This window comes from Miniopterus natalensis, chromosome 1, assembly GCF_054644295.1.
Source record: "Miniopterus natalensis isolate mMinNat1 chromosome 1, mMinNat1.hap1, whole genome shotgun sequence".
Taxonomy (NCBI): Eukaryota; Metazoa; Chordata; class Mammalia; order Chiroptera; family Miniopteridae; genus Miniopterus; species Miniopterus natalensis.
In genome coordinates this window covers 37,516,904-37,533,564 of record NC_142081.1, presented here as the reverse complement: position 1 = coordinate 37,533,564, position 16,661 = coordinate 37,516,904, and the positions used below count along the sequence as shown (strand labels likewise).

At 35.2% G+C, this 16,661-nt stretch overlaps 1 protein-coding gene across 2 annotated transcripts in view; it reads left to right on the top strand.

The window, feature by feature from the left end:
• Positions 1–15,835, top strand: part of ATL1 (atlastin GTPase 1) — a 35,436-nt gene extending 19,601 nt beyond the window's left edge. Inside the window, exons 7-14 of one of the 2 annotated variants that reach the window (XM_016198097.2) lie at positions 1,035–1,127; positions 2,215–2,353; positions 7,494–7,621; positions 8,697–8,753; positions 9,549–9,620; positions 11,090–11,521; positions 13,133–13,147; positions 15,055–15,835. In XM_016198097.2, coding sequence (XP_016053583.1) covers positions 1,035–1,127; positions 2,215–2,353; positions 7,494–7,621; positions 8,697–8,753; positions 9,549–9,620; positions 11,090–11,521; positions 13,133–13,147; positions 15,055–15,165 — 1,047 coding nt within the window. In that variant the 3' untranslated portion in view covers positions 15,166–15,835. The remainder of the gene's footprint in view (positions 1–1,034; positions 1,128–2,214; positions 2,354–7,493; positions 7,622–8,696; positions 8,754–9,548; positions 9,621–11,089; positions 11,522–13,132; positions 13,148–15,054) is intronic. The other variant, XM_016198098.2, reaches the window with a different exon arrangement.
• Positions 15,836–16,661: the final 826 nt, after the last annotated feature.

The window sequence follows — 16,661 nt, the reverse complement described above, 5'->3', positions numbered from 1 at the left end:
CTGAAACATTTCTAAACTATCAATAATAAAAAATGTTTTATAATAAAAAATGTGGTGTTATTAGAAGGCTGAATTAGCTTTCTAACAGAAAATATTTCAAAATCATCATATGAAGAAGTGATCAAATCATACAGCCAGAAACTGGAGGGGAAAAAGGTATTACAAAGGTAGGTTAGTTATTTTTCTGGAGTGAGTGTGTGTAAGAGAGAGATTTGTCAGCTTTTTTGAATTAGTAATTTATTTTTCTCATTCTAAATAAATATTCACTTTTAAGCCCAATTTTGTGTCCTGTTTCTTATTGAGCTCCCCCCCCTCGATTGTATAAGTTTTAAGCCCCACAAAACCTGGATTACCACCCCTTTTTATACCGTTTATGCATAATGAGAGCCCCTGTAGAAGAGTGGGACACATGTAATAGAGGGAAAATATCTAAGAGATAATAGAAGAAAAATTCCCTCAAAACTTCAATCTTGAGAGAGATGCCCTCAAATTGGCTAAATAGCACTATGTACCTGTGGTAAGTTTTCAGGCAGCTTTATACACACACACACACACACACACACACACATATATATGCATATATATATATATATATATATATATATATATATATATATATATCTTTATTGATTTCGGAGAGAGGAAGGGAGAGGGAGAGAGATAGAAATATCAATGATGAGTCGCCATTGTTCGGCTGCCTCCTGCAGCCACCAACTGGGGATCGAACCCGCAACCCAGGCATGTGCCCCAGCTGGGAATTGAACCGCGATCTCCTGGATCCTAGGTCGATGCCCAGCTGCCGAGCCACACCCGACTGGGCTCAGGCAGCTTTTGGTTTACACTTTGTGGAAATAGGTAGGATAATCCAATAGAGGAGAGACTGCTCAGAAACTTTCGAAGATTTTATGTTTGCTTTTAATTCCATAGACTGGTAAAGAATACTATTCAAATGACAGTATCATTCAATTGGTTTCAATTAAGAGGGAGGCAACTTTGAGTCCACTTATCAATTCTTTCTTCTAATTATTTCTTAGAGTCTGATATTTCTTGTTCGAGACTGGAGTTTCCCATACGAATTTTCATATGGATCTGATGGTGGCTCCAAATTCTTGGAAAAACGCCTCAAGGTTTGTTAGATATTTAGGCGCATGAAATTTCACCAGTAGTAATCTAAAATTATTTTTGTTGAATGATTTGCTGGATACTCAGTAGCCATAATCTCACTTGACACTCACAGTATCTCTATGAACAAACTAAGACAGGTATTTAATAAAATAGTTTCAAAATTACAATTTTCAGATATTTTCAATAATTATGATACAGATAAAGAGCTCTTTTGTAGATATCTATAAAACAATGATTTATTCCTAAAAATAAAACTTGCAATTTGAAGAATGAAATTAGTTCAAGACCAATGATACAAATATCTGGACTCATGTTTTAGGAGAGATTTAAATGTATTTAACAGAAATATCTAATTTTGAAACCCCCAATATTAGAAGATTTTGCTAGTAGTTCACAGAAAGTAAAATTAGAAGACTTTCCATTTTTTATGCCATGATAGTTTAGTATTGAATGATTTACATTGAACAGATACCACAAAAAATACCTACTGAGAAATTTGAAAAAAATATTGAGATTAAAAATTTTTCTTTATAATTCGGATCTCTGAGCTTACTTTTTTAGGTTTATAATTACTTTGGGAGTAATCTGTACTATTAACTGTCAAATACATGTGGGGGGAAAAGGTGCAATTTAGTTTATAAACACCCATCCATTCAGATGCCTTTCTAGAATTTGAATATATACCTACCAGGTGACAAGAAGCTGTCTTGAGTATCCCCTGAAAAGAAGGGAAGAATATTTTATAATCTATTTATGCCTCCTGTGAGTACTTTGAATTAAAATTGGAATTTGTAGGAACTAACTCAAGTAAAACTCACTAATTTGTATTAAAAATGGGAAGGCCCATCTGAGTTACTATAAGAATAGACATTTGTTACTTATTATAATAATGCCATACTTATACAATACTTAGGTATGGCAGTGTGGCAGATTCACCCAAGATTTTATTCTTTCTTTAGTATCAGCTCTGTCATGTCATTTTTATAATTGTGGGACCAGATAGACAGAAAATAAAAAGTGCCACAGAATTATTTGGAGTTCAATTTATATTTAAAGTAGTTTAAACTTCAGGATAATTTACTACCACAGGTCTCAGGGAACCAGCATGAAGAACTACAGAACGTTCGAAAACACATCCATTCCTGTTTCACCAAAATTTCCTGTTTTCTGCTACCTCACCCTGGCTTAAAAGTAGCTACCAATCCAAACTTTGATGGAAAATTGAAAGGTTTGTCTGACTTTTAATGAATATGTTTACATCATTCAGTCTGATTATAAAAATGTCATTTATCTACTGGGCTTACGACTGCTTGTTTAGTTCATTCACCGAAGTGAGGCTGATGATTAGAAACTGTCAGGAGAACTAAGATTTCTGGGCTGGTGCTAGAGCGCCTCCGTGGTGAGCTGTGGGATTCTGTGGCAGCTAATGGGTACATGGAGAAAACAGGCTAAATCCAGAGTTCACTTGGGAGGCAGTAACCTTTACCCTTTCGCAGAGGTTCCCGCTCACCTCTGTGCATTGAGAAATGCTCCTTAATGTCATCCTAAGTAATTTTTCTTATTTACACTAAAGGGGACAAATAGATGTCTATATTATTGGGTTGTTGCATTAAGTTATGTAATTAGAGATTGAAATATTGCATAGTACTGAATTCAAGCTCTTTAAAACTGCTACTAAAAGAATTTAATTATAAATTATTAAAAGCTTCACTAAAAATGAGATCCTCTTCTGCACGAGGACCAGTTTTAAAGACCAAAAGCACTAGAATGTTTTTCGAATAGTATGTACTAGTAGTGTGTAATTCTTTCTTGAACAGAGGCATGCCTAACATTTTAAGATTCCAAAGCAACTTTTGTTAAAGAGGGGGGTGGAAGTAGGGGTATGGGGAAGCAAAAGTTAATCTTTCCTAATAGAGAATCATCAAGTCTTTAGATATTTGCTTTGTAGTTAATACGAGGTAGTACAAAGACATTTCTAACTTAACTTGTAAGCCTAGCACTGAGTACACCACTGAGTTCAGATATTTGCTTAATATACTGTGGCTTTTCTGCTTTGTGCCAAGGTGGTGAGACAGTGACATAAATTTTCTAGCACAGTTGTTCTCAAAGGGCTTTCAAGTTACTTTTTAAAAGAGGACAACAGCCTGGCCGGGCGTGGCTCAGTGGTTAAAGTGTGGACCTAGGATCCAGGCGATCAGGGTTCAATTCCCGGTCAGGACACGTGCCCGGGTTGCGGGCTGCAGCCGATCAGTGACTCTCTCATCATTGATGTTTCTGTCTCTCTCTCTCTCCCTCTCCCTTCCTCTCTCTGAAATCAATAAAGGTATATTTAATAAATAAATAAATAAATAAATAAATAAATAAATAAATAAAAAAGGACAACATAACATATCCAGTTTTATGGAACTGGCAGGTTTGAAAATCAAACCTATCTCCCACCCCTCCCCAAAGCCGATCCACGGCATTTGCATCAGATACTTCATATTTAACTATGGCAGTTAGTATCATAAATAGAATCCCCAAATTTTCACTCATCAGCAGTTTTTATACATGTTTTAAATTATCTTACCTTTTTTATAACAGAAGAAATAGCAGAAGGCTATTAATGCATGGATTCCAGGATCCTACAATTCCTCTGTCATTTATGAATTCTAATCCATGAGTGAGCACACAGATCTCTTGATACTATGCAATTACCTAATGGCTTCCATGTGTTTTGAATAAATTATATAAAAAGAGGGCTCCCACAAGGCCTTTCTTTCTTCTCTGGAGTTGGGGAGCCATAAACAGGCAGAGGAGGGGCAGGCCTTCAACAACAGTTCTTTATTGGACAAAGAGTTCTCTGGCTTGTTCTGTTCCTCTAGTATACATCTGCAGTTCTTAAATTAACTGATACATTTTGCAATGAAAGATCTCAGGGAGAGAGTTTAAGACAAGTCATGCAGATATGGAGTCCCACTTTTTAACAAATCTGTTCACCAAATTTTTTTTTTTTTTTAATATATCTTTATTGATTTCAGAGAGCAGAAAGGAGAGGGAGACAGAGATAGAAACATCAATGATGAGAGAGTCATTGATCGGCTGCCTCCTGCACGCCCCTGGCTGGGGATCGAGCCTGCAACCCAGGCATGTGCCCTGACCTGGAATCGAACCTCGATCGCCTGGATCCTAGGTCAATGCTTGACCACTGAGCCACGCCCAGCCGGGCTCCATCAAATTTTATTCACGTCTAAACATGTATTGACCCACACAGTTGGTTTACAGTTACCCATAAGTTATGAGTTTTTCAAGGTAGATAGCCTGAGAGAAAGAGCAATGAAAGACAGCTTTAGTTTCCCATCAAAAAATTCCATTTTGATGAGGTTTATAGGACTGCTGCAGACTCCTGCTGTGACAAAATGTTCTGTTTTGCCTGTTTCTCCTTGGGCATGTGTTGTTTTCCATCCCATCCTGAATCTTACAGTTTGGTGTGATTTCCATCTAGGATGTCTTGTGTGCTGGTCATTCTGTTCTCCAGAGGGCTGGCATCTGAGTGTTTGCCTCTGGGGAAGAAATGTCTGAACAAAAAACTGCAAAAATAGTTCTTTGATAAAAGTTTCTCACACTTTTCACACACTTACAGATATAACTTTCAAGTTCATTATTATTATTATTTTTAAATATATCTTTTATTGATTTTACAGAGAGGAAGGGAGAGGGAGAGAGAGAGATAGAAATATCTATGATGAGAGAGCCATTGATCAGCTGCAGCCCGCAACCCGGGCATGTGCCGTGACCAGGAATCGAACCCCGATCTCCTGGATCCTAGGTTCACGCTCAACCGCTGAGCCACGCCTGGCTGGGCTCAAGTTCATTATTAATAGTAATAATTGTTATAATTACTATTTGTTCATGGTGCCTCACATTACTGAAATTGTCTTACTATTTTCAGTGTTATTTAAAACTTAAAATACTATGATTAAATTTAATTGCAGTTGATATAATAACTTCCCAGATAGGAAATCAAAAGGACCAAAAGCACTGAATCACACTCACTCATGCAGCACTCAACTACTCCTTACCAAGTGCCTACAGGATACCTCCCCAGCAGAGCAAATCTGATCTTTTAGTAAACAAGGAGTTACCTTTTTTTGAGGTTGCTGTGTTATAGTGCCACAAGTAGAATGTCAGGTAACCACACCATAAACTGTGAAGCTGTAGTCTTAGCTGTTCCAGTTAAGACTTCAGAAAGCATAACCAACACCATCGCAAAGTGATTATTTTTAAAAAGCTGTTTCTAAAGATTTGTCAGGGTCAGGTAATCCCAAGAAAATATCTTCCTTGGCTAATTTACACGGCAGCACTGCCCCAGTGCATCTGCCCTGCAGAGATCTTGTAAAGTGATGTATCATGTCCTCAATTATTGTGACAGATAACCACTTTGGCCTAACCCCTGAATTCCTAGCAAGGTTTTACTCTTGTAGCAAAAGTTATTGACGAAATGATGAAAACAGAACATCATCCTGAATAATCATCTACCCACACATATTTATTGAACAGTTGCAGTGGGCCAAAGTTGACTAGTATACTTCGATTTGATCTGAACTGGTCTGCAGATGTTCTGGCTCATGTATTTACTGTGTTCAACTAATATGGTTAGCAAGAGCTCACCACTTGTGCATGTTATGAATATATTGTTCATATTTTCTGAATGCAAAATTGAAATACCTGGCATTGGTCTCAGTGAGAACAAAGTTAGACTATAGCTAATGCCATCTTTAGAACTCATTTTTAATCCAAATACACTGATTATTTATAATGATAATTACTACACTTGCTGGTGAATTAGATACACATGTATATCTTATTCCATTTCAACTTTATAAGGAAATTGGGGGGGGGGGTTAAGTTTTGAAAGTGATTTAAAAATGATTTTATAAGGAGAAAGCCTTTTTTGTTTTATACAGAAATTCAGAAAAAATTCATACATTGTAGATATCTATCGGATGTTGAAAAAAGCGTAAAATCATATAGCAAAAAAGAAACTTAAGAGTGTCAGGAAACACAGATACATAGCGGGCAACAAAACACAACACGGGAAGGTGGTGACATAATACCAATACCAGTACTGTATTTCAGTGAATGCTGGCAACTAAATAGCAGACCACAATAATAAATACATTTGAATAAATCTATATATAATACAAAACAAAATTATAAGTAAAATTTGGTACAAATGCAAAGAGCAAAATAAAGTTGAGTAAACTCCTATACAAATAGTGATAAAACATGGGCACTAAAATTTCAAAGCTGTTCAAAAGCAAAATAAGCCTGAAGGATTTCCAACATCTGCTCATGCATGTCATAAAAGCAGAAAACAAGAAGAGAAACATAATTTCTTATGTAAATTGGTATTTCAATATATATAGAAGTTATAAAAACAAGCAGAGAAAATGGCAAACACAATCATAAGGTTTTCATCTTTACCCTTAAGATCTCGGAAATCACCAATCCCCAATCCCGAAAACTCATTGACTCTGCTGAAATTCAGATTTTTAAAAATTATATGCAGTTAGTTACTGTATTTACTTAGATATCAAATCTCTGGACATATGTTGCCTTTATATATATTATGTGTATTTTTCCGTACATTTTGTAATAATGATTTAAGAAATTATCAGTGTTCAAAAGACCTCTCTGAAGATCTATTTTCTTTGTTACTTTGCTAAGTCTCTAATGTTAAGATTAACCTAAAGCTATAACATAGGTTATGTGTAATCACTTGTGCCAAACATGATAAATAACGCCAGCTACCTCTGATCTGCTCACCATTAGACCTCCATGATTTCTTGCCATGTTACTTTGTGTTGCTGAGTTCCACCACTAGAGGCAGCATCATCATCGCTTCCTTGTTGAACTTCATTGAGTTCCTAGTTATCACTCCATACCCAGTTCTAGATACTTTTCATAAGGTGGACACAATAAACGGAGAACAATTTTGGATACATTTTCTGGCAGGAATACATCTTCTTAGCTGGGAAATATCTGCCTTTTGCTCCATTTATGAGCCTATAATAAAACCACAAGTAAGACTTGAATACAAGAAATGTTTATATGAAGAGTGTAAAATATTTGTATATTGTTTAATATCAAGAAAGCTATTTCATAGGTGGAAGACAAGATAAATGTGTAATTGGAGATAAGAGCAGCAGTAGCAAGTTTGGTGAAAGGATCATTTGCCCTAAGAAAAGTGGGTTTCAGGAGTTGTTTAGATGATAGGAAAGTGATAGCTGGGGAAGAAATACAGGAAATCAAAGGATGTATTATTGTATGGCATGGAGGACTAGATAGAATTTAAAAAATAATGATGAATTTGCTTTTACTTGTAGAAATAGATGATGAATTCATCAAAAACTTGAAAATACTCATTCCTTGGCTCCTTAGTCCTGAAAGCCTAGATATTAAAGAGATCAATGGGAACAAAATCACCTGCCGAGGTCTGGTGGAATACTTCAAGGTATTGCTCTCATTTCTAGCGCATTTGTGAGTACTTAGATTTGACATGTTTGGACTGTAATTTCTACTTGAAACTACAACAGCAAAAATTATAGACTCTGTAATATGGGGGCAAAGGTATGGGGAATCTACACAAATGATGAAAAATTATGTGATTCCCAAGAGGAACTTGCTTTCTGCAATTTTTTGAGAAAACTCCTTGAGGTAACTTTACTGTCCCCTTTTATCTAGAGGGAAATACATTTTGAAATGTGAATGTATCTAAGAGTTGGAAAAATCTTTTTTTTTGGGGGGGTGGCTGTTTCCCAGGGTCCATTCCACAGTCCTCAGTCATGACTTTAACTGAATTTTACCTTCATTTTGAAGATTTTCTCAAAGGGGCTATACCTTGCCTTCCCACTGGAGAAAATGCTTCCACATTTCCCACTCTGCACCAAGGGCCAATTTGAAGTGGAATTATTTTAAATTTGCATTTACTTGTTTGCCTCTGGTAACACCAAATACAACACATTTTTGCTTTTTACCGATCCACAAATATAGTGAAGAATTTCAGTTACCAATCTAATTTGTGTATTGATGCTCCAAGGACTAAAATATTGATTTTTAAAATTAACATTTTGTCATTGAAAATGCAGTCATACAGCTCCTATGTGGTTACTTACCTTCATTACTCTCAGCAATAAACGACATTTTATCTAAAAGCTGAATTCTTACTGTGCATAACATTGTGGAGGAGCTTAGAATTTAGGAGATTCAGGACCCTTACACAAATCTGTTCCATGAGGCTTATTATGTCAGCAGGTACAAATTCCTAGCAGAGGGATCTGAGAAAGTTTTAAAGGAGGTAGAGGTGAGTTAAGCCTTTAAGGAGGAGTAGGACTGGCAAGTGGAGATGTGTGAAGAGGGCGTTTCAGGAAAAGGGAACAAGAACTAAGGAAGAGGGAACTGAAGTATGAGAAAAAGATGATGTTCCCGAAACTGCCAAGACCTTAGACCTTAGAATACAATTGAACAGAATTAGAGATATATTGAACAGAATTACTTGAACATAAGTCTTTTTCTCTCTTTCTTTCTAGGCTTATATAAAGATTTATCAAGGTGAAGAATTACCACATCCCAAATCCATGTTACAGGTATTTATTAATCAGGAGGCATACTTTAAACATACCTGTCATTACAGCTAAGCTTTCCTTAGCTTTCTGCTAATCTAAGCAAAAGATAGGCTCCAGTCTGGTTGTCAGAAACCACCAAATTAAAACAGTCGACAGAATGATTTATTAGATTACTTTTCTAATAGCTGCCCATGTTGTGTGTTCAGCTAAACATTTGCACATAAATGTAGAGCATCCTCATGTGCTTAGATACACACACTTTATACCAGAGAATTTTCATTTTCTTTGTACTAAATTTGCTTAGATTCACACATGTAACAAGAAGTAAAAAAGCAGGTCCGGGTTTTAAACAGGTGATGAAACTAGCCTTTTCCTTACTTATTTAAAAAATTTTTTTTACGTTAATAGTTCCTTTTTGTTCAGATACATTGTTTTATCAGTAACAGTCCGTAAATTTGACATATGTATATATTAGTATATATAAAATGTAATATATATTATTTCCCATGTGTTCAGATTGATAGATTCGCCTTCCCTGCCCAATCTGGTGAGAGGCTTAAAAATATTTTTTAAGAGAAAAAATTCTTCCAAGTGAAAATTCATTTTAGAACTACAGTTTATTGAGTAAACATCTGTGTATTATGCATTTTGAAATTTTAGTTTTACTAATTTTTAAAAATGTAGTGGAAATATTTCAATGATTTCAAATTATTTGATGACCTTGAGTTCTTGCACATGCTTATAAATGAAATGAGAACTGCCTGTGTAAGTTAGTATGAATTTCATTTTACATAGAATTTTGTACTTTATTCAAAGGCCACAGCAGAAGCTAACAATTTAGCGGCCGTGGCAAATGCCAAGGATACATACAACAAAAAAATGGAAGAGGTAAGAAATTATATTTTAAATGTTTTAAATAAAATCTGTATTTCTTCCGTGAGCTCACTCCTTTTTCTTCCAGTTATACTGTATACACAGGAAAGAGGGGGCTCTGATTTAATCTTCTCAGCCTATGTGTACCACATTTGTTTATTGTATTCCTAAAATATTTCAAAGAAACCAAGAACAGAACACTATGTATGCACAGTTTTCAACATATTTTAAATGTTACTTCGATATATATATATATATTTTTAAATATATCTTTATTGATTTCAGAGAGAGGAAAGGAGAGGGAGAGAGAGAGATAGAAACATCAATGATGAGAGTCATTGATCGGCTGCCTCGCCCACAACCCGGGCATGTGCCCTGACCAGGAATCAAACCCTGATCGCCTGGATCCTAGGTCAACGCTCAACCGCTGAGCCACGCCCGGCCGGGCATTACGTCTATATTTAATACACGTTTTTATTTACTTTTTATTTTTTTTGCCAGAGCTTCTAATTTATAAGATTCAGTGGCTGAAATAACATGCTACTCTCTCCACTACACCTTCCTTTATTCCACAGTTCCAGAATTTCTATCTTAAATATAAAAACCTGTTAGGAAAAGAGAAATTAAACCTCAAGGGCCAGTATTTCTACATACCATATTTTTTCTTTTTAACATTCTCAGTGAGGATGCACCTAATAATTATTGTGTACATCTACTCTGATGGGCCATTTTCCCCCTGAAAATGTTATAAAATCAAAATTACATTCAAAATTGATGGAGTCCTAGAGTCGAAAATACAGTATATGAAATGGTGTTTATGACATAACTAAGGGGTAATTGGAATAAGAGTATCCTCTATATAGTTAAATCTCAAATAACCAAAGTGAATGGGCATGAGTGAGATTTCCCTCGTAACTTCTTAAGAAAATGAAAAACGTGGTCCACGAACATTTAATGTTTCCATTTAGCCTCTTGAAGAAAATACTGAATGGGTTCCATTGAAACAACAGTGAAACTGACAAAGAAAACTTTAAATGATTTTACTTTAGAGCTTCAGAGAACTTCTCCTTGTTTTAAATTAAACTTCATTGGTCAAAATTACTTCAGTACAGTTAGAGAAAATTTCCTAACGGGACTAGTTTTCTTCAGTTTGGATGCATTCTGTAAATGAACTCAGTTTGCAGTTCACTTTGTGTCATGCCTGTTCATCTGGAGGAACTTGAATTAAGTTATCGATATTCTTTACAATGTCAAAAAGAAAATAAACATTAAGAGTGACTTATGTAAGTCACCTATAAAGCACCTGTCCCTCTTATAGTCATACCTGATAGTTACAAACTGTGGAAAGATATGGGTTGACAAAACATATATGCAGGCTCCTTGATTATTAATGTGTTCTGACAAATTTAACTAAGTGAAAGTGTTTGACACAGTTGCTAATTTTACTCTGCATCGCATAAACAATACTTCTGCTTTTGATACAGATTTGTGGTGGTGACAAACCATTTCTGGCCCCTACTGACCTGCAGACCAAACATCTGGAGCTTAAGGAAGAATCTGTGAAGCTGTTCCGAGGGGTGAAGAAGATGGGTGGGGAGGAATTTAGCCGGCGTTACCTGCAGCAGTTGGAGAATGAAATAGATGAACTTTATATCCAGTATATCAAGCACAATGATAGCAAAAATATCTTCCATGCAGCTCGTACTCCAGCCACACTGTTTGTCGTCATCTTTATCACATATGTGATTGCTGGTGTGACTGGATTCATTGGTTTGGACATCATAGCTAGCTTGTGCAATATGATAATGGGACTGACCCTTATCACCCTGTGCACCTGGGCATACATCCGGTACTCTGGAGAATACCGAGAGCTGGGAGCTGTAATAGACCAGGTGGCTGCAGCCTTGTGGGACCAGGTAGGAACACTTTTAATTCTTTTCAACTAAATTCAGCACACATTTGAATGCCATCGATATACAGGACATTATGTTAAGACGTTGGAAATAAACAGATGAACATGACTTGGGGCCCAGTTTTCAAGAACTTGAGAGTCTGTAAAGATGGCCAGATACAAACAACTAACTACATAATACAATGTGTGAAGTCCCAACAACTGTTTTCCAGTATTTTTCAAAACTACACGGATTAGGAAGTGTTTTTTTCTTATCCTAAAAGTTAAAAGTTGTTAAAAGAAGTATGAGAAAACACAGTTGTTTCTATTTAGCTGATTATGATTCAATCATATGCTAGCCTTACTTCATACTTACAACCTATTATTTGACCAGCATTGACTTTGTTAGGATCATATATGAACCACTATGGTAAGTTGTTGTATCACTGTCTCTTTGAGTACCACCTCCTAAGAGCATCATCTGATTACTTTAGATTCTTTATTTGAACTACACATTTGCACCAGGCCTTAACACATGTGTCCAGGTCAATCTCTTCATCAGCTGCTCATCAGTCAGTTGTCCTTTAAGGTCCAATTAACCATAACCTAGGGAGTCAGGCTCACCATGGTCCATTGTTTAAATAATTGATTATGGACAGGGGAGAAAATTATAAACATACCTAGAACAATAATCAACTCACTATGTCATTCTGGAAGTGACTCCAGTTACCTCATGAAAATTTAGGGGAACTTAGTGAAGTTAAAGTTGAGATTCTTCAGAAAATTTTGGAGTTAAAACTTCTGAACATTTATGGTCTGGAGCAGCAAGTAGTAACAATTCTCCCAGCATAAAGGGTATACTTACATATATTCTATAAAATAAAATAAAAAGTTTTATTGATTTTTAGAGAAGAAGGGAAAGGGAGAGAGAAACATTGACAAGGAATCAAACCGGCAACCCTTCGGTGCACGAGCCGATGCTCTAACCACGGAGGCACGCCAGCCAGGGCAATATATACTCTTTGAAACAGAACTTTAATGGAATTATCATATGCCTTTGAAAAATCTAGTTGAGATAAACTAATGGTAGCAATATGGGAAAAGAAAGAATTAAAGCCCTGGCCAGAGCTCAACTGGTTGGAGCATGGTCCTATACACCAAAACGTTTCGGGTTAGATTCCCGGTCAGGGCACATACCTAGGTTGCAGGTTCGATCCCCAGTCGGAGCACGTACAGGAGGCAGCCGACTGATGATTCTCTCTTACATCCGTTTCTCTCTCTCCCTTCCTTTTTCTCTTAAAATTGGGTGAGAATTTAAAAAAATAAATGAATTAAAAACTAGATCCTCTGAGCCACTGTCTCAAAAAGCCCCTCAACCTCAAAAGGTATAACAGGGGCTATGTGAAGAAAATCCCAATGCCCTCCTAGAATTTGATGCTGAAACCTATAAGGGATACAGAATTGGGTTCTTCGAAAGATTCATATAAAATATGTAAAATAAACAAAAAATTTGCAGGAGTATTTGTTCTTAAATGCTCACAAATTAATACTGTAAACAAAGCTGAATATCATAATGCTATTAATGAAACTGTATATATACTTTTCTTTTCTCCCTTTTAAACTGCCTTTGCCACAGGGAAGCACAAATGAGGTAAGTTAAATTTCTCTAAGAGCTATATATTTGTAAACATCATGATATTCTTATTTTATAAACCGATTAGCCATTAAAGGATGTCTAAATATATATAGATTAGAAAATCTTTGGTAACTTCTGCTCCTATGTTCTCCTTGCTTTTATCATTTTAATTGTGAATTTTTAACATGGTTTTAAAACAATATTTAATTTATTCCAGACATCATGTGATTTGATATGCATATGAAACAAAATTAGATTATCATGAATATCATGAATATCTTATGTTTTGTTTCCTAAACATGTAGGAAATTTCAAAATTCCTAAGCTCCAACATTCTGTATTTTGCTCTGCGTAAGAATGAAACAAGTAGAATTATGAATCTTGAGGAAACTTAACTACTGGAGAGCATTTAAATGGAGCTACAACCTCTAGAAGTTGTTTTTAACGTTGGCTTTTGAGTGACAGTTACCTATACACTTTAAGCAGGTTCCAGGCCAGTATGCAGCGTAACTTCCTTGGCATACCTTAGACATGACCTATAAATTGGCGTTCATTTCTCCCACCACCCTTCCACTCTATCACTTTCCACATGTGCAAACTCTGTATCTGAGGAAAGAATCTGAGCCTCCAAAAAAGAATCATTTGTTACATTTATCTCTGGAGTCATTTAGGTCACTGTGTTCAGGAAGCAAAACTGATCTTGGACAACTACAGAGATAGCACAATTCTTTCCTCAGTTTCTGCTGCTACATGTGACTGGATTATGTCCTGTAATCAAATACCAATGATACACTTAATATTTACAAGTTAATAAGAAATTATTTTATATAAAATTCAGTAAAACAAATTCACGAAAGTAAAAATAAATTTCAACTTTGTAAACCAAAACTTAAGGAAAAAAATGTAAGAGAACAGGGATTAAACTAAATGTGTTAGAATCAGAATATAATAGAACTTGGACAATGCCATGTTGCACCAATATGCATTCATAAAACTAAAGATGGTACCATTAGACTTAACAAAGTAGCCATACAGACTCAAAAAGATAAAAATTAATGGTATTTCCTGGGAATCAATTACTATTTAAAGAATATCAAGCTTTTATCCAGCTTTAAAAAATATTCAGACTTTTTTACAGACTCCTGGATTACATACATCGGTCTTAAGTGAGTGTTCGTTATGTGAAAGTCAGAAGAGGGAATGAATTGTAGACACTAGGTCCGGGGGGGGAGGGGGGGGAGAGAACATAAAAATATTTATGAACACTTATATAAAGCAGTATGTAAAATTCCTGATTCAGACACTGTAAAACAGATACAAAGAACAATCACAGAGGTAGTTTTAATGATGAAAGGCTTTCTGAAGTAATGTTTCTGAATAAGGTTTTTAAAATAGGAATTAATAGAAACAAGGCAAGAAAATGTTTGAGGGGGGGACCCCAGTGTGAAGGAGGGAGGGGTGACATGTGCTTATTTGCATGACTATATCAGGAAATAATGGAGAATAAAAGTGGCTCCTTTCTGAAAAACCTATAAGGAAGTCCTGATAACAAGTGGTCTAGCTATGTACAATAAAGTAGCTATCGACAGTCAGAAGTTACAAGCCCATATAATTCCTCTAAAACTGACAAGTTCTCAACATGCTCCAAGAAGTATACAAGGTAAAAGGAAATGCAGTCTGACAATAAGACATTTGTCATGAAGATCAATCCACAAAGGTAGTTGCATACACATTATAGAGTTGAAAATACTTTTGGGTTCTAAGATATCAGTTATTAATTTATATCCTATATAGATTAATGATATAGATTCCAAATTTAGCTTGCTAAATTTTATATAGTACCATAAACTAATTACACTTAAAAGGAAAATGTTTACATCTGTGTTTTTAATGTTTTATAATCTGTATTCTTGTATTTTTAGGCTTTATACAAGCTTTACAATGCAGCAGCAACCCACAGACATCTGTATCATCAAGCTTTTCCTGCACCAAAGTCAGAAACTACTGAACAATCAGAAAAGAAGAAAATTTAATCCAAATTTGAAAAAATACAGGTGCATGACCAATTGTCAGTTACATGTCTCCATGTAAACATTCACAGTGCTTCCAACAGAACAGAGTAAAATACCAAACACCTCTGAAGACTGCAAAGTGGTTTAGTTCTTTTATTTCAGTGTTTAATAGATGTATGTATGCATGGTTATTGTCATTTTGTTAACATGTACCGTTTCCTGATTTTGTCTTCAAATATGCTGTTATAATTTAAAGTTATTTGTCTATTTATGATGACAGTACATGTGTTCTGCTTGAATTAACTAAATTCTCCTACTGGGTTATAATTAAACCATGTAGTAATATTACTCCATGTTTGGATATGCTCATTTAATTTCTAAAGAATTTTAAAATTATTTCACAGTTATTTGTTAAAAGCACAGCATCAGAACTCAACAGGCTTGATTCAGTCTATATCATCTTACATATATCATAAACTCTTATTTTTAAAGACATTTAAGGGAGCTTTATCAAAAACTATGTATTGCTTCTTTTATATTATGATTTAATATAGACTATAAACCTCTTGATCAAAAACGCACAAAAAAATCACTTTGTATGTATCTGAGTTTCTGCATTGTATATTTTTTCATTTGGTACACAAAGAAATGTATTCATCATAAGTTTATTCTTTTAATATGTGAACTACTATTAAAAGTTTATTCTGGTTCCTAAGGTTAAAAAAAACATGCCTACTGAATTTGGAAATGTGTTGGGAGGTGTTGATAAAGAATGATTTCGGTTTATCTCTCTTTTAAAAATTCAAAATGCATGCCCTGGCTGGTTTGGCTCAGTGGTTAAGAGCGTTCGCCCACGGAATGAAGGATCTCAGGTTCAATTCCAGTCAAGGGCACACACCTCCGTTGTAAGCTAGATCCCTGGCCTGGTCGGGGCACATTAGGGAGGCAACCAATCGATGTGTCTCTCTCACATCAATGTTTCTCTCTCTCTCCCCCTCCCTTCCACTCTTTCTAAAATATCAATGGAAAAAATATTCTCAGGTGAGGATTAACAAAAAGTAAGTAAGTAAATAAATAAAATGCATTTTCTTTAATGCTGACCACATTATAAATTTAGATTTCCATTTTAAGAAACATATGCTAATCCTTTTCAGTATCTTCTAGTTCTTTTAAAACAGTGTTTCTATACTGTATTTCTAATTACTAAAATCTCTAGTGGAATTTCATTGAGCAAAGCTTTCAGAGAAAAAAAAAGTGTGGTAATGAAAAAAAGAAAAGTAATGCCTTTTACCTGGGAGCTCTAAAACAGTAATTTTCCAACTTTCTTAGAAATGGCTAAGCCGTAATTAAATAGTAATATAAAGTAAGGAGCAACAGAAAATAATTAGAAGAGTATGTGACAGTTCATAAGATATATAAGCTTAAATCTTAGAAAAGTTTGATCACATGCCCTACAAAGTAACTTTTCCCACTGATAAAATTCCACTAGCTTATTTGTTTTTTCAATACTCCTTTCA